General features: G+C 65.5%; 3 protein-coding genes across 3 annotated transcripts; 2 read left to right on the plus strand and 1 right to left on the minus strand.

The window, feature by feature from the left end:
* Positions 1-19: 19 nt before the first annotated feature.
* On the minus strand, positions 20-7,745 carry CHLRE_12g533750v5 (uncharacterized protein). Its single transcript, XM_043068609.1, has 11 exons — positions 7,221-7,745; positions 6,309-7,073; positions 5,363-6,026; positions 4,922-5,121; positions 4,516-4,698; positions 4,065-4,302; positions 3,731-3,843; positions 3,403-3,609; positions 2,903-3,088; positions 2,686-2,760; positions 20-2,534 (listed from the first exon to the last, which is right to left on the minus strand). The coding sequence occupies exons 1-11, from the start codon at positions 7,398-7,400 to the stop codon at positions 855-857; spliced, it is 4,491 nt and encodes a 1,496-aa protein (XP_042918704.1). The 5' UTR covers positions 7,401-7,745; the 3' UTR covers positions 20-854.
* Positions 7,746-8,500: 755 nt separating this feature from the next.
* Positions 8,501-13,104, plus strand: CHLRE_12g533800v5 (uncharacterized protein). Its single transcript, XM_001692952.2, has 6 exons — positions 8,501-8,781; positions 10,523-10,577; positions 10,697-10,729; positions 10,986-11,078; positions 11,432-11,464; positions 11,659-13,104. Exons 1-6 carry the CDS (start codon positions 8,603-8,605, stop codon positions 11,827-11,829), a joined length of 564 nt encoding a protein of 187 aa, XP_001693004.1. The 5' UTR covers positions 8,501-8,602; the 3' UTR covers positions 11,830-13,104.
* Positions 13,105-13,342: 238 nt separating this feature from the next.
* CHLRE_12g533850v5 (uncharacterized protein) lies at positions 13,343-20,952 on the plus strand. Its single transcript, XM_043068610.1, has 7 exons — positions 13,343-14,508; positions 14,680-14,768; positions 14,921-16,079; positions 16,344-16,427; positions 16,704-17,050; positions 17,289-18,165; positions 18,381-20,952. The coding sequence occupies exons 1-7, from the start codon at positions 13,756-13,758 to the stop codon at positions 18,594-18,596; spliced, it is 3,525 nt and encodes a 1,174-aa protein (XP_042918705.1). The 5' UTR covers positions 13,343-13,755; the 3' UTR covers positions 18,597-20,952.
* Positions 20,953-20,975: the final 23 nt, after the last annotated feature.

A 20,975-nucleotide genomic window follows, 5' to 3' on the forward strand; every position in this document is an offset into this window, starting at 1 on the left:
CTGCCATCCCGTGCCAGGGACCCTCGCTGTCGACTCGTCCCTGCCGCATCAAGTTAGAATTGCACTGCAGCGCAAGCAAGTGTATGTTACACGCTGAGGCTGTCCCTCGATTTAGCACCGCAACCATACGGTTGTCAGCTGAGGAGCAGTACCTGCAAGCCACTCATCAGCATCTACACTAGGGCGATAACGCCTGTATCGTGTGTACTCAGCTCTGCATGCTTTACTACTGCAAGTCTCCAACCGCTCGAGCCACGCTTGGGCAGGGGTGCACTTGGGCTGGGTAGACCACACCACGTCCCGACGCGTGTGCAACGCACTGCCATGATATCGCACGTACATCTCACAGACGCTTTGGGTGACATGTACTCAAGACTGCGCGACAGCTGCGGTCTGCGGACGGTTTCTGCAGACGGCAAACTTCCACTCATTCACGCTCTGTCATGATAGTGCCCAGGGGTGCCACTGACAGTGCCACAGCGCAGCTTGCTGAAGGCTTGTCGTCGGGCTCCCCAACGCGCATCCCCTACACTACCGCACTACCCGTGCCGGCAGCTGTAGTCCTGATTGTAGCACTTCCTGCACTTGCCGTTGGAGATTTCGCCGTGGCAAACGCGGCACCCAGCGCTGGGCCCCTGCGTCCCTGGTCACTTTCCCATACTTGACTCGAGTCCATTGCGCCTCCGACCCGTCACCGAAGTTGCAGTGCAATCATAGTACAATAAAATAACGCGCTAGAACAGCTGGCTGCGGCGGTGCTTGCACTGAACACTTACACATGCCAGACCCGCTCCCACATACTCACCAGCCTCCGCTGCTCCCCAAACCATGCGCAAAGCCCCTGGCTCCGCATACTAGTGCAGGCCAAACGACATGTTATCAAGCGCGATGGCGAACGCGCGCCGCATGTCCTCGATGGATGCATACGCGGGCATGTTGAGCTGCAGGAAGCACGTGCGCGCCTGCGGCAGCAGCGGCGCCGAGCGGCCGGTAGCGGGCGTCGTAGCAGCAGCCCCTGCGCCTGCCGCCGGTGCTGGCGCTGGCGGCGCGGGCATGGGCGCCCCCCCGTCAGTTTCCATGGGTGCGGGCGTGCGGGTGCCTTGCTGCTCCCGGGCACGCGCGGCGTGCCCTTGAGCTCCGCCCTCTTCCGCTGGTGCTGCCGCTGCCGCAGCAGCAGAGGGATTGGCACCAGTCGCCTCACCGCCAGCAGCCCCATCCGCGGGCTCAGCCGGCTCCGCACTCATCTCGGGCTGGTCGGCCTCCGCGGCCGGCAGCGACGCTGCCCCAGCGCCCTGGTCAGGAGCAGCCTCGGACGCAGCAGCCTCAGCGCTGTCGTGCTCAGCAGCGGCAGCGGGCTCGCTGGCTGCGCGAGGCGACCGCGCCGCGCTGGCAGCGCCGCCGTCGCCGCGTGTCTGCGGCTCTTCAGGGTCAGACTGCTCCTGCGGCTGCCCAGGCTGCTGCTCCGGCGCTGCGCGCGGTTGCTCTGCCTGCCCCGCTGTGCCACCCTCCCCGTGCATAGTTTCGCTCGTCTCAGCGGAGCCCGCGCTCTCGGGCGCCCCCGCACCGGCCGCAGCCGCGCCGGCGCCACCGGGGGCCGCGCCACTGCCCGCGCCCTCGCCAGCGCCGCCAGGCGCCCCCGCGGCGGTGCCGGCGGCGCCGGCGGTTCCGGCTGCACCAGTGGGTCCGGCGGCGCCGGCGGCTGCGTTCTCTCGCGCCGGCTCCGGAGCGGCCGGAGCCGGCAGATCTTGCAGCGAGAGCGCCAGCGCCATAGCCAGCTGCCGCTCGAACTCCTCCTCCTCGTCAAAGACATCTTCGTCCTCCATGTCGTGGCCGTGGTCGTCATGGTCGTCGTGATCGTCATGGTCATCGTCGTCATGATGCGGCTCCTCGTGGCCGTCGTGGCCGTCTTCCGCATCGTCGCCGCCATCGCCGTCATGGCCCTCACCCACCCCCTCATCACCACCCGCCTGGGCGGCCCCCGCCTCTGTCTGCTGCCCCTGCGGCTGCGGCTGCTGCTGCTCAGGCGCAGGCGCCTGCATCTGCTCAGGCGGGGCCGCTGGGCCTGCGTCGGGCGCGCGTGCGGTGTGGGCGGTTGGTGTCACGGGCTCCCCAGGCAGCTGAGCGGCTGCCACCGCCACAGCCGCCGCCGCCACAGCATCCGCTGCCTGTGGCTGTGCCTGCTGCTGCTGCGCCGGAGGTGCAGCCACTGCAGCGCCGGCGGGCGCGGGCGCCCCGTCGCCGGCTGGCTCGTCCACTCCCTCGCTCTGGTCTGGGTCCTCACCCTCCAGCCCATCGCCCTCAATGCGGTGGGACTGGGGGCCTGTCGCGTTCACCGGTGTCGCGGGCGTCGCCGCTGCTGCCGCCGCGCCAGCGTTTGCGGCGGCGCCGGTGGTGTCTGGTGGCTGTGCCGCGCCTGCACCCGCGCCTGCGCCCGCGCCCGCGCCCGCGGCAGCTCCGCCCAGCTTCATGATCTGCAGCCGCTGGTTGAGCGCCTTGAAGCCGCCGGAGGGCAGGTGCGTCATGGCGGTCCAGAACTGCGGGGGGCATGTTCAAGCGGCGAGATGGGGCGTGGGACACCGCAGCTTCGTAATGATGGGTGGGCAACGGGAGCAAGCACAACAGGCGGCGACGGGTGTGCTTGTTCGGCACCTGCACACGCACAAGCAGGCAGGCAGGCGGTCGCACCTGCAGCAGCCGCTGGCGGTCCTCGGCGCTGTACTCGCCCACCAGCTGCCAGAAGAGGTCCAGGGTCGCGCGCTCCTGCGCAATGGACGGCCAGCCGCACACAGCCGCACAATCACCCTTACAAACGAAGCAAATGCTGTGCAACATGTGCTACAATGAGCGTGTCAAGGCAGGTTGTTTAGACTTCCTCGGGCGGCATCGATCACGTATGGCGTACCTCGGGGCCCTCGAAGCCGGCGACGTCGGTGTGCGCCGCCCAGTCGGCGGGCTCCAGCACCGCCTCCCCCGCGGTGATGCGGTTCAGGTCCTCCACCAGCAGCGGCGCGAGGAAGGCGCGGCGCAGGCGCACGTCGTCGGGCAGGTGGTGTGCGCAGTCCTGGATGCCGGACAGGAAGGCGGAGGCCTGCACACGAGAGCGCGAGCGCAGGGGAATGCGTGCGGTGAGCAACCAAGAATGGGCGGGCGCGCGTGTGAGGATCGCGCGGCAGGCACTTCGCGCAAACGCGGCCAAGTCAGTGCGGCCCGCTGCCGCCTCCCGACCTCCCAGTCCCGGAGCCCTTGACCCGGCGCGCCCCGCCCCGCCCGAGGCCCCAGCCCTTCCCCAGCGCCTGCAACCCGTCCTCCGGTGCCCCGGCCCCCTTGCCGCCCGGTGCCCCTCTCCATGTCTCTTCCTTCCTGGAATGGGTGAAACAAGCCCCTCCCCTCCCGATCTCCCACCTGCTCCTCCACCATGGTTACCACCACGTGGTGCGCCAGCGCCGCCACGTAGTCGGCCTTGTTGGCGTCGCTGACCCGCAGTGCCGCGCCGCCCGGCACCAGCTCCACTTCGCGCTCCTGGCCGCCCACGGCGCCGTGCCACACCCAGAACAGGTCCAGCGACTCGGCGCCGGCCATCGACATGATGTTCTGACACGTGGAGTGCAGCTGTGGGGTTCGCAAGAGGGCATGGGCAGGGGCAGGAGTGTGGAGGTTGTTGGGTTGGGGAGATCAAAGGCCGAGAGCGAGACGTGAGGGCTGAGGTGCGGTAACCGCACCAGCACCGCACCTGGGGGTCCATCTGCTGCAGGTCCTGTAGAGTGCCGCGGCGGCCGGTCAGGAAGTTGAAGAGGCCGGTGCTGAGCACCACACCCAGGGGCACGTTGGCGCGCAGGGCCAGGCCTGTGCGGCACACGGGTGAGGGACAAGCACAAGGGCGGGTGTGGAACGGGCGACGCGCACTGCCGTACTAACATTCCCGAAGCTCCGTGCGACCGACATCGTGACCGCCACTTTCAACACGTGCACACACCCGTAGCTGCTGTGCACATGTCCCGCCCCCACACCCACACAAACAGATGTATATACACACACTTTCGCGCGCACGCGTTGCCTCCACTCACCCACGATGCGGCCCGCGAAGCGCATGTAGCCCAGGTGGTCGTCCTGCAGCGCCGCCGCCGCGGAGGGGTGCACCGCGCGCCTGTCCGCCGCGCCGCGCACGAACAGCCCGCGCTCCGGCGAGAACAGGTCGGCTGCAATCTGGCTCAGCCACTCGCGCACCACGCCCATGCCCTCCGCCTCCTGCTCGTCCTCGAAGCGCACGTTGACGCCGAACGGCAGGGCGTCCGCGTCCATCACCTGCGCCAGCAGCGAGGAGGACAGAAAGTGGGGTGGCGTGGCAATGAGTCCGGAGGTAGGACCGGAGGCCGTTGGCGGTCGGTAGCACATTCGGGCAGCGGCGCCAGGCAGCGTCGGCACAAAGCAGCAGCAATGCCCTGTTATGATTCATTGCAGGAACCTGCAAAAGCGAGGTCACGCGGGACGGCGGGCGGTGCTGTCGCCGCTGCTTGCCTGGTAGTAGGAGCTCTCGGTGATGCTGTTGCGGTACGCCAGCACCTGGGGCGCGCGGCGCTCGTTGAGCAGCGCGCCGGTCTCCAGCGGCGTCAGCACCGCAGTCATGTAGCCCTGCCGCAGAGACTGCGGGATGGCGGCGTCGATGGCCAGATCGCGGGTCAGCGCGCCCGCCGCGATCACCTGTGCAAACAGCATGTCGGGTGGCAAGTCGAAGAACAACATGGCATAGGCGCAGCTAAAAAAGAGTAAGCGTACGCGCAAGCGCGTCAACAACCACAAGCGGCCCAACGGTGGCACCAGTGCCTGACTGTCTCGCTCTGGGAAACGCAGGCAGACGCGCCCCAAGCGCCCACGCCACCGCCCAGCCCACGCCCAGGCCCCGCACCACCTGCCCAACGCTCACCGTGGTCACGTACACCTTGCCTGCGCCCAGCAGCTCCCGCACCTCCGCGGACGTGAGCAGCGCGCTCACGGGCTGCCGCACCGCCTCCAGGCCGTCCCGCCCCAGCGCGCCGCCCGCCAGCCCCAGCGCGTCCAGCTGTGCCACCAGCTCGTTCACGGTGAGCGCCGCCGGCATATAGGAGGCGGTGTTGGGGAACTTGGCTGCGTGGTGGTGGTGGTGGGAATGATGGGGCAACTGGATGACGGGTTGGGGGTAAATGCTGGTGGATTGGATGTGGATTGGGAGTGCGGGAGGGGAGGCTCAGGGCCTTTGACAGCGCTGCGCTGCGCTGTGCGACACACTCAACGCGTGGTGCGGAGCCACTCGCCGGATGGGCAACCACCGCACAGAGCCTTAGCGCGGGTAGGACAGAAGCATCTGCGCAACGGCAGCCCCGCCCACCTGTGACCTCGCCCCGCAGCAGCAGCGCCATCTTGCCCACGCCGTGCGCCTTCACCACCGCGTCGTGCAGCCCCTCCGCCACCTCCGTCATCAGCCGGCACAACGCCGCGCGCACGTCCTCCTCCGCCGCCTGCCCGAACACGCCCGCCCCGCCCGCGCGAGGGGTACTGGCCTCCGCCATCTCCACATCGCCGCTGTTGTCGGCCGAGGCGTCCGGTGCCGCTTGCGGCGATGGTGCCGCTGCCGCGCCGTCCTGGCCGGCGCCTAGCGCCGCGCTGCCTGGCCCCGCGCCTGCTGTACCTGATGCTGTTGTTTGCGCCGCAGGAGCTGTGGGTGCGGCTGCGGCCGCGTGCTCGGCGTCGGTCGCGGCTCCGCCAGAGCCTGCTTCGCCCGCGCCAGACGCGGCGCTTGTAGACGCGGCGCCGTTGGACGCCGCACGCTCATCCTGCTCCGCCTGGCTGCCGGGGCCGGCAGCTCCGGTTCCCACGGTGGGCGCATGCAGCGGCGGCTGCAGCGGCGTCGGCGACGTCTTGAACAGCTGGTTGTAGGTGTTGAGGAGCGACGCCGTGGCGAACCACATCGGCAGCTTGGTGGGCGCGGGCGTGGTGGCGGCGGGATCGCCGCGCAGGATGGAACAGATGTAATTAACACTGGACTGGACGCCCTGTGGAAGTACATACGGTTGGTCGCCGTGTGATGGTTGGTGAGCATGCATTTGGGTTAGCTTACGGTCCTCGGGGCTCTCACGATTTGGCAAGTCGGAATGCCAGCTGACTGCTTCTAGGATACGCCAAACCCGGCTCAACCCAGTTGCCAGCTCTGCCATTCCAGGTACCGGCATGCCCAACCCACATGACAGAATACCCAATCCAGATGCCCCGACAACCCAAACCCAGATATCGACAGAGACTGGCGGCCCCGCCGGCCGCAACAGACCCACGCACACCTTCAGGTCTGTAGACAGTTGCCCCAGCAGCACGCGGCCAACCGCTGGCGCGTACTGCGCCGGGATTGCACGCACCACCTCTTTCGCGCGCAGCAGCACGTGTTTGTTGCTTAGCAGCTTGACCAGCTGCGCCTCCGTCGCAAGCGCAGGCATGACAGCGCCCGCAGCCGCCGGACTGGCCGTTGCGCTGCTGGTCGCAAGCTTGAACGCCGAAACCGTGCCGCCCGGTGTGCTGGTGCCAGATGCGCTGTTGCCGCCGGCCGCTGCCACTGCAACGGAAGCGGCAAAGGCTGCCAGTGGCCCCGCCGGCGCGGGCGTGGTGGCGCCGGTGCCGGGGGCGGTGCTAGGGGCGGGGCCCCCGTTGGCCGCAGCGGCGGGGGTGTCGGCACCATCGCCGCTGCCATCGACCGTGCGGGTACTGGCGGCATCGTCGGCGCCGGGAGAATACGCGGGCTGGCTGGCACGCGTGCCCGCCCCAGCCGAGCCTGCTGCGAGCGCCAGCGCCGCCGCCGCTGCCCCGCTTGCAGCCACGGCCGCAGCCGCGGCGGCGCCGTGAACGATCGCCTGCTGCATCAGCACAGCGACGTAGCCCACACATGCCCATGACGGATAATAGGCGGCACCGGAACCGCCGCTGGGAAGGCGTTTCTCCGCGAGCGCTAGCTCATGCCGGAGCTTACGCAGAGCCTCCTCCAGGTCGGTAAGGTCCTGGATGCCGGTGCTGCCGGTGCGGCTCGCCGCTTTGGCCTTGAGCGCCGGCAGCGTCTGCGTGGGCGATAAGATTACGGAAGTCTGTCAAAAAGAGGAAGCAGCCTGGGCATCTAAGGCCGACCTTGAACGCTGCTGGGGGCAGCGTCGGATGAGCACACATCGCAGGCGCGCACACCCCACACCCCACCCGGGCATCCTCACCGCACACAGGGCCGCAACCAGGTTGCTCTCGACTAACTCCTCCAGGAACACTGGGTCCGCAAAGTTGTTGCTAGCCACCAGGCGCAGGGCGCGGCTCGCGAACTCGGGGGGAGGGCCGCCTGTGCTGCTGGCGTGTGACGCTAGCTCCGCCATCCCCGGAAACTTCAACCCTGGTTTCATCTTTGCCGGCCTAGTCGCTGGGAGCTCGCCAGGTGCCGCTGGGGCCGCTTCGTGGGCAGCCGGTTCAATGATGCTGTCCTCCCCGTCACCACGCTCGTGACGCTTCATTACGCCCTGTGACGGCCATAGCAAAAAGAGTCTCGGGATCCCTTCTTCTGTACAAGCTCCGTCAAAGTACGAGAAGGGAATAGAAGCTTTGACGTGAAGTCAATTTGTTATCACAGCGTGGGGCCTGGCGCAACAGGGCCAAACCTTCCTAGGAAACCGATGGTTCTGCGACTTCCAGCGCGGTGTTAGCACATACTAGCTATCTAGCAAGCCGCAATGTGTACACACGGTTTCCATAGGTTTTAACGCCAAGGCATGTCAACGTCTCGGCCAGATAGTGACGAGATGGTTCGCGGTCCCCATCGCCCCCCCCCCCTCGCCTCGAAGTCGCCAACAACCGCCGAACCCGATCATGGCACTTCACGGCGCATACCTCACCTGATAGCATGTGATGGCTCGGCGTCTTCGGGTGCTGGGACTGTCCCCTCTGTAACATCCGCATTCATACCTCACGGAGCATCGAACCCTTTATTGCAGGCACTGAATCCACAGGCTCGTGCACCACCCGCATGGGTGCACAGCTGGTGCGCTGCCACTTGGGCAGTGGACCCTCGCCAGGGCAGGCAGGGGAGCCCCTGACCCTCGCTTAGGGGCTGCTGCAGGTGCCCCCCTGCTTCGTGACTCGTGACATTGCTCACAGGACACCCATGATAGGGTAGATGGAGCATGGAGGGCCGAAGAGCTTTGGAGTGCTGAACCGTCGGGCACCCTTCCTACGACAGGGGCTTGGGTGCCGCGGCTTCGCGGCGCAGCTTCCGTTGGCGCTAGAAGCCTAGAACATACACCAGCTGTGCTGTGCCAGAAGCACTCATGGTCGTCGGCAAACCCGTACTCGGAACATAACACTGCTGGGACGGTAGGCGTGCAGAGGCCCGGGGATGCGGGTAGGAGGGCTCCAGCGTGTGCAGGCGTGCTGCATGGGCAGCATGGCATGTCCTGAATGCACTTCACATAGACAATGTCCATAATCTGCAAAATCTTCATCCCTGTAACTTACTGATACTCGATACATTTAGGAGAGGTCAACGCGCCGCAGTCCCACCAACTTCACTAAACCAGCAATCGGTCGGACACTTGCCGTCTTGTAATCAGGAATGGCCACCGGGACAACTGAACAATGGCACATTAGACCGCAGCGACCGGAGAACCCGGTGGTCTTTTTCGACGTGAATGTTGGCGAGCAGCCGGCTGGCCGCGTAAAATTTGAGCTCTTCGCGGATATTTGCCCAAAGACGGCTGAGAACTTTCGGCAGCTCTGCACGGGCGAGTACCGGTAAGCCCGATCATTACCCACCTAACATCATCACCTCCGAAAATCTATGCAAACAACACATCTTAGCATATTTATGTCCATATCAAAGGACTTGGGATGATTTGGGCTTTGGAGGGTGCGGCGTACAGTATGGGCACGCCCCCGAGTGAGCCTGGGTTGTCCCCACCCCTCACCCACACACACGCACCGCGGGCCGACCAGCAGTGTGAAACGAGCTACCTTGGACTGGGGGCAGTCAGGATTATGTGGCATTTATGGGGCCGCCGAACGGGCGCTGGGCGCATGGAAGCGTGCTGCACAGTGTGGGGTGCCCCGTCCGACCCAACCCCCCTTCCGCACAAGCAACGTACACATCTTACGATATACACGTACACATGTACCCCGAGACATGATACATATGCACATATACACATTTACACATACGCGCCACGTCCGAGTATCGCGCCTGCGCCGTGCGCTCGACTGGCTGCTGACTAGGAGTTATGAAACCACCGCCAACCTTGAGGCTCGCCTCAAGAGGCCAGGCGCGCTGTGGCCCGGCCTGCTGGCCATCGGCTGCGCGCTGCACAACCCGCTGTAGCGCGTAGACGATGGAGAGGACAGAGTACCGTGCCAAAATCTACAGCTGGGGCCGCGTCTGGGGCCACGACAAGGCGCTGCGGGCCGCAGCAGCGGCGCTGCCGCACACTCAGCATGCACCGCAGCGGGGCGGCGGGCCGGCGAAAGACCGGCGGAAGGCCGGCGGAAGGCCGGCGGAGGGCCGGCGGTCAGCTGGGAGGTCATTCTCAAAAGGCGCGTGGCAGCGGCAGCAGCGGCGGCAGCGGCGGCGGGCGGCTCAGCAGCAACATCAGCGGTATCGGAGCACTGCACAAGGTGTGGCACGCTGGAGATGGGCGGCACGCATGAGAAGGGCGGCCGCTTGCGTTGGGAGTCAGGGCGCGTGCGGCTGTGCGCGGCGTGCTACCACAGCATGTACAGCAGCGTGCACAGCGATGAGCAGCGCCAGCTCTCGGCTTCTGCGCGCCGTGCCGCGGTGGCTGCGGGGGGTGCAACCCTGACGACCAGTAGCTGTCCGTGTGCCGGCAGCGGCGGCGGCAGCGGCGGCGGCGGCGGCAGCAGCGGCGGCGGTGGGCAACGATAATTGAATGCAGCCTTAATGGGTTATGGGTGACAATAGGTGACGATAGGTCCGAACGCAAGTCATGCAAATGGGGCACCCTCGGACTACGCATTTGGCCTTGTCAAAGCGCGGCGTGCAACCCCACCAACGCCGCAGCTAGTGCTTCTCTGGGCTGATGCGGTGATAGGTGGCATTGTAGCGCAGCTAGCAGGGTCGGCAGCAGGCTAATGCATCCTTAGCTGCTGTCAGGCGTGAAGCGTCGGCGCACGGCCCCACGAGCCCGTCCACCGCCCTCTCCGCCAGCCTGCCGCCTCTGGACGGCATTAATACCTGTATTTAGCCCTGTAGCAGCCCTGTAGCATCCCCGTCTTGGTAACCACCTCCTTCCAGTGTTTGGGCGGGCTTACCGTGCATGCGTGTGTTACCGTGTTACCGTGTATGCGTGCGGTGCCGCGCTTGGGGGCGTGTCGTGGGCCCCGTACATGCCCCTGTGCCCCGACAACGCTGCCCTCCACCCGCCACCCCTACCACCATCGCCACTCAACGCAAAGCTCTTCCTTTAGAGGCCCTCTTTGCACGGCTGGGAAGTCTCAGGCAAGCCTTTGCCAAATGCGTGTGCAGGAAGAACGGGCTACCAGTCGGATACAAGAATTGCACATTCCACCGAGTTATCAAGGTGTGTCGTAAAGCGGGGCTTTGGGTCTGTTCCTGGTGGCCGTTCGATTGTGTCCAGGAGGCTCGCGCGCTCTCGTCCACACCATACCTTGTCAAAGCTTTTTGACCCTGCATCTGCAGGACTTCATGATCCAAGGCGGCGACTTTGTAAAGGTAAGGCAGGGCTCGACGCAGGAATATGACCATACGGTACAAATCATCCTTGGGCTATGGCTGGGCTTGCGAGGCCGTGGGTAGCATGGGTGGCGTGTGTGTACGCGCGCGCGCGTGTGTGTGTGTGTGTAGTTAATGGGGCACACGTTGTTGCCCTGCACCCAGTGCCCAGCAGCGCCGTTCACGGCAGGGCCTGCAGCCTCGTGCCCGCAGCAGCCCTCTTGGGCCCGACCTGAGCCTGTCCCGTGACCTGCAGGGCGATGGCACGGGCTGCGTCAGCATCTACGGCAGCCGCTTTCCGGACGAGAACTTTATTGCGAAGCACACGGGGCCCGGACTCCTATCCATGGTGGGTGGAGCCCCGGGTGTGGGAATGGTGGACGGGTCGTGGCTGTTTATGCTGTCAGCCTAGATGCCTACAGCACCGGCAGCTAGGCTGATGGGATGAGTAACACCGGTGGCACAGGGTAGCACCGCAACACTGGAAGGGCGCGCACAGGCTTACCAGTGTTGTCGGACTGTGCTGCGGCTGCATGCATGGTGGTTGGCACGAAGCGGGTGACTGCACGGCGGCATGCGGCTGGGAGGCACGGCGGGGGCGCGCCATGCTGGCGCAGATTGCCGACTCATGGCACACGCCTGAGATCCAGCTGACCTTCAACTCCTTAAGGATTGCCCGTTGACGCGTGCGTGTAAACACAGGCAAACAGCGGGCCCAACAGCAACGGCTGCCAGGTGCGTGAAATTGATGGCCTTCGGGGATGCGAGGCCGCAGCCAACGGCCTTGAGGCATGCACTCTGGCATTGCGTTTGGCGTTGGCTTTGCGGTACTCTCGCAACTTGAAAGTGTCAGCACGGAGCTCATGCCCACGCGCACACCACGTGCCCCTGTTTCACCCCGCCCCGCCCTGCCGCACCGCGCCGCGCAGTTCTTCATCACGTGCGCCAAGACCGAGTGGCTTGACAACAAGCACGTTGTGTTTGGCCGCGTCATCGACGACGGGCTGCTGATTGTGCGCAAGCTGGAGAACGTGCTGGTGGACAAGCAGACCAACCGGCCGCGCCTGCCCTGCATCATCAAGGAGTGTGGGGAGATGTGAGGCGGGATGTGAAAGGGGTTGGGGCTGTGGAGCGGGGGCTGCGCGGGCTGCGGGGAGGAGTTTCAGGCCAGGAGCTGGCGCAGCGCTTGTCGTAAGCTTACAGGATGGGGCGGCGAACGGGCGGCGATAGGCTACCGCGGTGGGAGAGCATGAGAGGTGGCATTGCGGAGCCGCGTTTTGGATGTCGCGGCGTGTTACCTCGTGAGCTGAGCGCCGATGGATAGGCGCTGCTGTGGAAAGCAGACCCAGCATTCGGAGGGTGGAGGCGGCACTGGAGCGTGTTTCCTGAAACGCGGGTGTGTGGGATACAGTTTCATGTGACAATTGATCAGGATAAGGCTGGTGGGGCGTTGCAGAGGCTGTCAGGCTGAACAAGTCACCTAGTGAACACGCACAAGGTTGGAGCACGGTTGGAGCACGGTTGGAGCATGGCATTTAGCCACGCACCACTGTTTGTCCTGCCTCTGCCCGCGTGCCGGGCTGCCCCGGCCGTGGACTCAGGACCTCGGAATGGTGGGAGGGATGGGGCATGGCAAGGGGCAGGTTGGCGTATTCCTGTAGTGTGCAGCGTATTCCCAGACCCCAACACTCAGTTCACAACGTCAGGCAAGATTGCGTGGCGGGTAATGGGGTAGAACGCAGGAGTTTCTGTACCGCGACATCGCTGACTTGCTGACCTGCAGGCTGATACGGGCTGATACGGGCTGGTAGTTCGCTGACGCGCATTCCTCACGCTCGGGGCGCCCAGTCGCCCGGCTATGCGATTGCACAGGAAAGGTGGAAGGCAATGAGGCATTTGGCCAGGGGTCCAGAGGTGAATGTTGGTGCAACGCTGAGTAACGTTGTCGGACAGACGCATGACACGCCCCTCCTCGCATGACACGACCTTCCCCTGCTGCCCCTTGGGAGGGAAGCCCCTTGTCGGGCTGTCCCTTCAATTGTAATTCGCATCCTTGATGGGGATGGAAACGGTGTATCTGCCTCAGGAACCCCTACGACGCGTGCCAGGGTACTCGACTTCTTGACAAGGCTGGGTCACAGTATGTACGGAAGTTGAAAGCTATCGACACACGCAAGATGTTCATAGATACTGCGACAGGAAGGTTAAGGTGAGGGACGACGGGGCGTATCGTGCTCAGGATTTGTGCCTCCCCTGGTGTGTATGTTGCATTTGGATGTGCGATGGGACAGTGTTTCGGCATGTTGCATGTGGATATTGCATGTGGGCAGGGGTGCATGTGGGTGCATGGGAAGTCCGAACCGGCCTACATCCGACCGTATCCGACGCAAGGGGATAGTATGCAGGGGGAGGTGGTGTCGATGACGCGCTCCTGCAACTGGGAGACGACGAGCTGCAAAACGCGGAGGAATCGCCAGAGGAAGCATAAATGCGCCAGGGTTTATGTATGGCATAATGGCAGGGGAGCGGGGGGAGGCGGCAGTGCCAGCGTGTGCACGCGTGTGCCAATTCCGACCTTGCCGGGATTCGGTCATTTTGTGTGCCACGTCGTGTCCTCGTGCACGGAGCCGACACGATAAACAGTATTCCAGCCGTTATACTGCATTCCACAAACAACACGTTGATTAACTGCGTCAGAGCGACGCCCGCAAGCAACTTCTGGGACCCGGGCGTTGTATGCGCGTAACTTCGAGAAGAGAGGTTGCAAAGGCTGGGCCTGGTCGACAACACATAATATCCAGTCTATGGAATGCCGTCTGCAAGCTTTCTGGGACTGAATGCTGAGCCATATCCTGGCACCGCTAGCGAACTCCACGCATCCGGATGATGGGCTTGCTGCTTGTCATGAATTCTCATTGACAGCCATGCCTGGCAGCCTCCGCCCGCGAGCAGCGTGGCGGGAGAGCATCGCGTCGCTGGCGGGAATGTTGCTGTTTCTCACAATAGCCTGGGCATCCATCCACAAAATGCCTGTGGCCTGGCCATCACAGACGGCGCTGAGCTTTGGCAAGAGTGTCGGTGGCTGCCTTATTGTGGCTTTGCTGGGACGACTGCTTGTGGCTTTGCTCAGACGACGTCTAGCGCTGGCGCTACATCGGCCTTCTCCGATTCTGGCTCCCAAACAGCACACGGTGTTGAAGTCAGCGGGAAGCGTGCACAGCAGCCTCGTCGAAGCGAGCAGCACCCGAAACCGGGAGCCTTGTACCAGCTCGCCAGCACAGGAGGGGCCCAAACAGCGCGCCCCAATCGTTGTCTCGTCACAGAAAGCGAGCGTCGTCGACGCAGGGCCAGCAGTCACCGCTGCTCCCACCGCCGCTGCGGCGCCTCTGGCGGTGGCTCCGGCTCCGCTCGGGCCCACCGCGCTCGCCCTCTCACAGAGCCGTGCCGGCCCCGTCCTTCTGGCCCGCGTGTGCATGGTCAAGCCGGGCGCAGTGCTCCAATCCCTCGGCAGCAACACCAGCAGCAACACCACCAACGGCAGCAGCAGCCTGAGCACAACCGCAGACACAGAGCTGATGTCAGACAGCGGCGGCGGTGCCATCGGCGGCGTGGCGCCCGTGATCGCACACATCATGGAAACCCCGCGCGACCTGGCCGGCGGCACCGGCTGCTCGCCGCACCGGTCGGGTCGCTCGCCGCAGGTGCAGGTGCGGAGGTACGTGGGCCGCACGCGGCTGCAGCGCACCGCCATCAAGGTGCACGGCGTGGAGCCCAGCCAGGTGGGTGGGTGCGTGGCTGGGTAGATGGGGTGGCTGGTTGCGTGCTTGCATGCGTGCGTGCGTGTGTGGGTGGGTGGGTGGAACCTTTGTCGCGAGGCGCGGGCGCCGTCAGCGGCAGCGGAAGCACATTGCTGGCTGGGAACGCCGCTCAGAAGGCTGCTGGCTGTGCAGGTGCCGGACGGCTGGCAGGCGCGTGTGGAATCGGCGCTGCAGCAGCAGGGCCTGAAGCTGGAGGCCGCGTACCTCCGGTCTGGATGCTGGTGAGTCGCTGGCCCCTCAGTGCACTGGCGCTGCCGCTGTTTTTGCTGGGGGCCACTGCTGTTCAGCGTTTTGTCTACGGTTGCCTTGACAGGCGCCTGTATGCTTGTTGGCCGCACCATTTCAATGAGAGCTCCCACGCCTGCGGCCGCAGCGAGCTGGTGGTCGACACAGTCGTGTGGGAGGCCGACGGCGACGGCGACGACGGCACCAACGGAGACGACAGCGCCGCCTCCGTCGGCCTCGCCGGCCTCCTCCTCAGCGACGCGGCCGCCGCAGCCGTGGCCACTGCCTCAGAACCGGCTGCTGACGCTGGCACCGGCGCTGCCGGCAGCGGCGACGCTGCCGACGGCACGTTTCCCATGCTGTTCCGCCGCAGCCGCAGCCGCAGCAGCTTGAATAGCCGTTCTAACCGGGACTCGGACGCGCCGCGGAACAGCCGCGACGGCAGCAGCGCCAATGTCGACATCGGCGCCCTCATCCGCGCACTGCAGTTGCCGTACGAGGGCGATGTGGAGTACGGCGTTACGTACGGCATTGACGACGGCAGCGTCGGCGGCGGCGACGGCGGCGAGTCCTTCGACGCGCCTGCGTCGCCCGCAGATGCCATGGCCGCCGCGGGAGGGGCCGGCGCCGGCGCCGACACGTCTGCCGCGGCCGTGGCGCTGGCTGTTGTCGGCGGCAAGGACGCGGGCGCACCCGGCGACGGCGCCGCCACCGCTCACGCTGCCTCAGGCGTGGCCCGGTCCGGAGGCGGTGCCGGCGGCAGTGGAGCCACCTGTCTGGACTGGTGCACGATTACGTCAGTGCGGCCGCGTGTGCTGTGCCGGCAGGGCCCGCTCCTGATAGCGCCCAGCGCTTCGCACGCAGCCTCGCAGCCGGACTGCCAGGAGGCATCACCGCCCTCTCCGACGCCAGGCGCATGCCTGTCAGTGGAACTGTGCCTACGGTCACAAGGTGACCTGTCAGACCAGTTCGCTGCGAACGCAGCCGCCGCCACGCCGCCACCGCAGCAGCAGCAGCAGGAGCAGGAGTCTCGGGGCCTGTCGTCGGAGTTGCCCGAGCTGCTGGTGCGCTCGCAGGGCTGCTGCCTGCCGCTGACCGTGTCCCTCCGGGCCCCTGGCAGCAGCGGCGGCAGCAGCAGCAGCCGGGCCGTGATGGCGGGCGAGGACGACGGCACAGACGTGGCGCAGCCCCCGCTGTTGCTGTCGCCGCCACCGCAGCGTCGGTGTGCGCTGACGGCGGAGGTGGGGCTGCAGGCGCTGCCCGAGCTGCCGGGGCTGCTTTTGCTGGAGGCGCGCATGCCGCACCAGGTCGGTGGGCCGGGCTGGGTTGGGCTGGGCTGGGTCTGGCAGCAACAGATAGAACACACGCATCCGTGTTTTCTACCGCGTTTGCTTCAAGTGATATGTAACGTGCCTCCTCCCAGCTTGGGAGGGCAGTGGCCAGTAGCGCAGCCGAACCGTGTTTAGGCTGTAGCCGAGCCTAACTGCTGTAACCTCCCTTCGCTCGTGCGTGCAACACGGCTTCGCCTCACTCCCCCCTCTTTCCACCACGGACTGCGGCACGCCGCGCAGGCTCGCGCCTCGGTGGTTCCGGTGCTGTTGGTGGACGACCCCCGGGTGGCCGCGGAGGTGGGAGACCTGGCCGACAGCTGGCAGGTGAGGCACAAGCACACGCACACTCACACGCACGTGACCCCGCGGCGGCCGGTGCCGTGGCTAGCGCTGGAGCGAGCGCTGCGCCTAGTAGAAACGAAGGGCATGTTGGGCGTCACCTTTTGGGGCGTCTCGACTGCGCGCGTCATTGCCCGCGTCACCGCACGTACCACGTGTCAGTCCGGTGCCCATGTGTGTGCACCACCCTCTGCTGCTCCTTCCCACGCCACTCCACGGCCCCAACCGCCAACCCCCACACCTCCCAAACCCTGCCTCCAGGGCGCGGCTGCGGAGCTGCGTGACGTGCTGCTGGACCTGGGCTGCTTCACACACCACGTGCACCGCGCCGCCGGCTGCCTGCTGACGGCGGCGCTGGATGAGAGCGCGCTGCCCGAGCCAGGCAGCCCCGAGGCAGAGGCAGCAGCCGCAGACGCTGCCGCCGCGGCCTTTGACGGCGTGGGTGGAGGACGAGGAGGAGGCATGTCGCCTCGCGCGGCGGCGGCGGCGCTGGCCGGCGGCGTGGGCGTGGTGCTTGGCGGCGTGGGCGCGGGCCGCGTGACGCCGCCCAAGGCCCTGAGCCCGCAGCTGCGCACTCGGCTGGTGGACCTCGGCGCCCACCTGCTAAGGTGCGTCCTGTCCCGGCCACTTCAACACGGAGCCCGTTGGGGCCGTCAAGTCGGCTTTGGGGCATACGGTATGGGCAGGGTGGCCTTCTCCTTCCTGTCGTCAACGTCCGCATGGTGTGGACTGAGAGCCCTGCGCAGCCGCCGCGGTGCTCACGTCGCCCGCCCTTCGCACGTCGATGTATCAACTGCACTCGTTATGCTGACACCGCACGCCCCTGCCTGCCCGCTGCTCACGCAGCTGGTTTGACGATGCCGGCTGCTGGCCGCACACCGCCGTGTGGCTGGAGGTGGCGCTGGCCCTGGTGGAGTCGCTCCCCACCGAGGACCTGGCCCAGCAACAGCAACAGCAGTCGCTGGTAGTGCAGCAGGCGCAGCAGCATTTTGCCCCTGCGGCACGCCTGCCCGTTCCTCCTTTGCCCGCAGCACCGGTGCCGGCAGCAGTCTCGGCACCCGTGCCCCTCGCCACCCTCACAGCTGCTGCAGGCGCTGCAGGCCGCGCCACTGCGGTGGAGGTGGAGGCAGCGGTGGAGGCCGAGCCCGCCGAGCTTGAGGCGGCGGATGCGGCAGCGCTGGCGGCGGCAGCCGCGGCGGCGGATGCGGAAGACTACGACACGTGGCGTACGGCCTTCAGCACGCGGCTCATACGGCAGATGCACCTGCTGGTACTGTGCCTCTACATCGCCATCACAGCGCGCTCCTGGTCCCGCCGCGGCGATCTGCAGCCCGCATCCGCTACCGCCGCTACTGCCGGTGCTATTGCCGCCACTGCCGGTGCTACTGCTGCCGGCGCTGCTGCGGGCGCCGCCGCTGGTGAGGACACGGTGTGGAGCTGGCTGCAGCTGTTGCGCGACCTGGCGCCCTCGCTGGTGGCTGTGGCGCCGGTGCTGGCGCCGGCGGCGGCGTGGCCGGTGCTGCGGCGCCGCCCCGACGGCGGCGGCGCGCCGTGGCGGGCGCTGGTGCGGCGCTGCATGGCGGCGCGGCACGTGGCGCACCTGGCGGCGGGCGTGGCTGTGGGCTGGCTGGCGGCGGCGCCGCGGCTGCCTGCCGTGAACGACTACCACCTGGGTCCGGCGGTGTTCCTGGGCGATGGCGTCATGTACCTGGGCACGGCGCTGGTGGGTGGTGGGGTGACGGTGGGTGGGTGGGTGGTGGCGTGGTGGGTGGGGCCTTGTGTGGTGGGGCGCGGTGACTTGTGTGGTGGCCTGGTGCGGCAGTCGGAGTGGTCTCCGATGGGAATGAGACCCGGGGTTTGGTGGTGTCTTGCGTGGCGTGCGGTGATGACACGCCCGCCGTGCCTTTCCCCTGCCGACTGGCCCCGTGCCCCGCGCAGGTGCCGCTGCCGGCCGCGGCGGTGCTGGCGGTGCTGCGTGTGCCGGTGTACGTGCGTATGTGGGCGGCTATGGGAGCCACCTTTGCGCCCGCCTACGCCTGGGTACGCGCGGCGCTGGTGTCCGGCCTCGCGCTCGCCACCAATGCCGCACTGCACGTGTTCATGGAGGAGATGTACCGCCGCCGCCGGCTGCGCCGTCAGCAGGACAAGCGGTGAACATGGCGCCGGCGCGGCTGGAGAAGCCGGGACTGGGAGTGACAACGGGCGCAGCGGGCGGCGGTGAAGCAGCAGCAAAGGGGGCAAGCGCGGCGCCAAGGCCGCCACTAAGCCGCTGGCGGAGGTGGCGAAGCGGGGGTGGCGGGCGAGGCCAGTGAACTTCCAGCGGCCGAAGTGGCGGCGGTAGCGTCATCGACAGGGGCAGCGGCATGGGCTGTGGCGCCGCGGGTGTTGGTGCCGTGAGGCGCGAAGGGATGTGATGCCCCTCGCAGCCGTGGTGCTACGTTACTATACACACGCGTGATTTGGTGGGAGATTCAAGGTGCATGCAGGCAGAGCGTCGCCTTTCAGTCCCTAAACTCTGTGATGTGGACAGAATCGCTTGGCATTATTATGGCAGTGCATTCTGCAGGTTACCCCCTGAACCTCAGCTGTCAAGCTATTAGTCTGAGTTTGTAAGAGCCAGGCGGGGTATTCATGGTAGAAGTAAGACGTGCAGCTGCTGGACTTTCTCTAGATACGGTATGCTTCGTGCGGTGGCGCAATTAAGTACGGCATGGTCGCGGCAGCTTCTGGGTGTGACCAGCAGGTGCAGGGCCTCTTCCGTATCTAGTGCTTCGCTATTAGTGCATGCCCCGTTTAATGCTGTTGCAACGCAGCCGCACGTGTGACGCGCGTCTTGCCTTGCGATTGCCCCAGCGGCGGCCACGTGCGGATACGTTATATTTCGGTAGGCTTCCTGGTCGCGATGCTTGTGTGGCGACTGCTCCGCTGCTGGAACCGCGCTGGGTGCGCATGTGCGTGTGCGTGTACATGTGGACAATTGAAGACAACAAGGGAAGTTGTGTGCATGTGTTTGTGTGTGCGTGTCATTGGTGGGTGTGATAGCCAGATCGTCAAGTGCTGCATTCATAGGTTTTGTCAGGACCGCCCGCGCAAGAATGTTGCGGTCCATTGGCTTTTATCGCGGAGCCGGGAGAGAATTGGCGGCATCGTGAATGGGAGAAGTGATTGCTTTTTGGCTGTGAGAACCGCAAGTAGAACTTCCACAGACAGCGGCACGCTGTCGTCAAACTTGTTTCTTCTTCATGTTGCCACGCTTGGAGAGGCATTTGTCGTCGCATGAAATTGGCAAACTCTAGCGTCCAGAGCAAGCCCGGGCGCGCACTCAGTAGCGAAGCGTGTGCATGGCTTCAACAGTGGCATCACAAGGAAGGCAGTTGGGGAGGGCACGCAGCGTGAACATGCCGCAGCAGTGAAGGCCCTTGAACCACCTTTCTTGTCATTTGATTTTTAGTGCGTTTGAAAGGCGAGGGTACGTAGGGGGTGGTGAGTAGGCACAGGCGTGTACGGGCGCTGGGCGGAGGTGCAACGCCGCGGCTCGGTGTGAAGGTCGGTTTTTGCCGGAGCGACATCGGCACCAGCCTCTTCTCGCGCGTGGATTAGCAGTACCACGCTGTGGGTGAGGCAGTGGAGGGCGAATGTGCGCTAGCCCGCGGGGCGGGCTGGACCTGCGGGGAGGTGCGCACCGCACCGCCCCGCTCTGCTCGGTGGCTCGCGCTTTCTGGGTTTTTTATGTTGCGATGCGCAGTGCACGTGCTGGGTGTGCATGTGCATGCCCGGTGCTGCGCTGCGCACACCGACATCAACTCACGGTGCATGGGTGGGGGAGTCGACTCAAATCACAAGCAAACCAAGATCTCGAACCCGCCCAGCGGGGGTTGCTGGAGTGTGAGCAGGGCGGTGCGGGGGTGAGTTCACACTAGCGGCTGTGGGATCGGACAGGTGGGTGACGTGGCAGCTGTTTCGATTGCTGTGGAGCTTGCTATAAGCCGGTTGATGTCTGTCTGGGGTGTTGGTGTGTGCAACCAACTGTACAGGTCTGGCACACGCGGATGTGGCCGAACTGCGCGTCTGTGCACTTCGGTTGGTGGCCAGGAGTGAACATGCCTGTCTGCCATTTGAGGTTGCCGGCGTTCTAAGTTTCATCGGGACGTCGCCATCACTGTTCCAGTACGGTATGTGTGTACGTATCGTGTTTGTGTGCCTTAAGCTTGGGTGATCTATTGTTTGTGCATGGCGAATCCAAGGTTGCTGACAGGTCGAGGCATGGCACATAGATCTGGCTTTGGGCCCTGTCGGCGTAAAAAGGTGTTCATGTGGGTTGGTGGTGTAGGGGTATGTGTGGATGGCGGACGACGCTGTGTGTTAGAAAGCGCAAAGGCCGAGGACGTGCAAAAGTGCGTCGTTCGGAGCCACGCGGGCCGATGGTGGCGCAGGGCAAGACGCCCTTGTGGAGCCGTGCGCCTGTCTGTCAGTGTCTTGCAGCTGTCGAAGGCTGTAAGCAAGAGTTGCTTAATGTGCCAGCTCCTCAGCTTC

The sequence above is a fragment of the Chlamydomonas reinhardtii genome, chromosome 12 (assembly GCF_000002595.2).
Source record: "Chlamydomonas reinhardtii strain CC-503 cw92 mt+ chromosome 12, whole genome shotgun sequence".
Taxonomy (NCBI): Eukaryota; Viridiplantae; Chlorophyta; class Chlorophyceae; order Chlamydomonadales; family Chlamydomonadaceae; genus Chlamydomonas; species Chlamydomonas reinhardtii.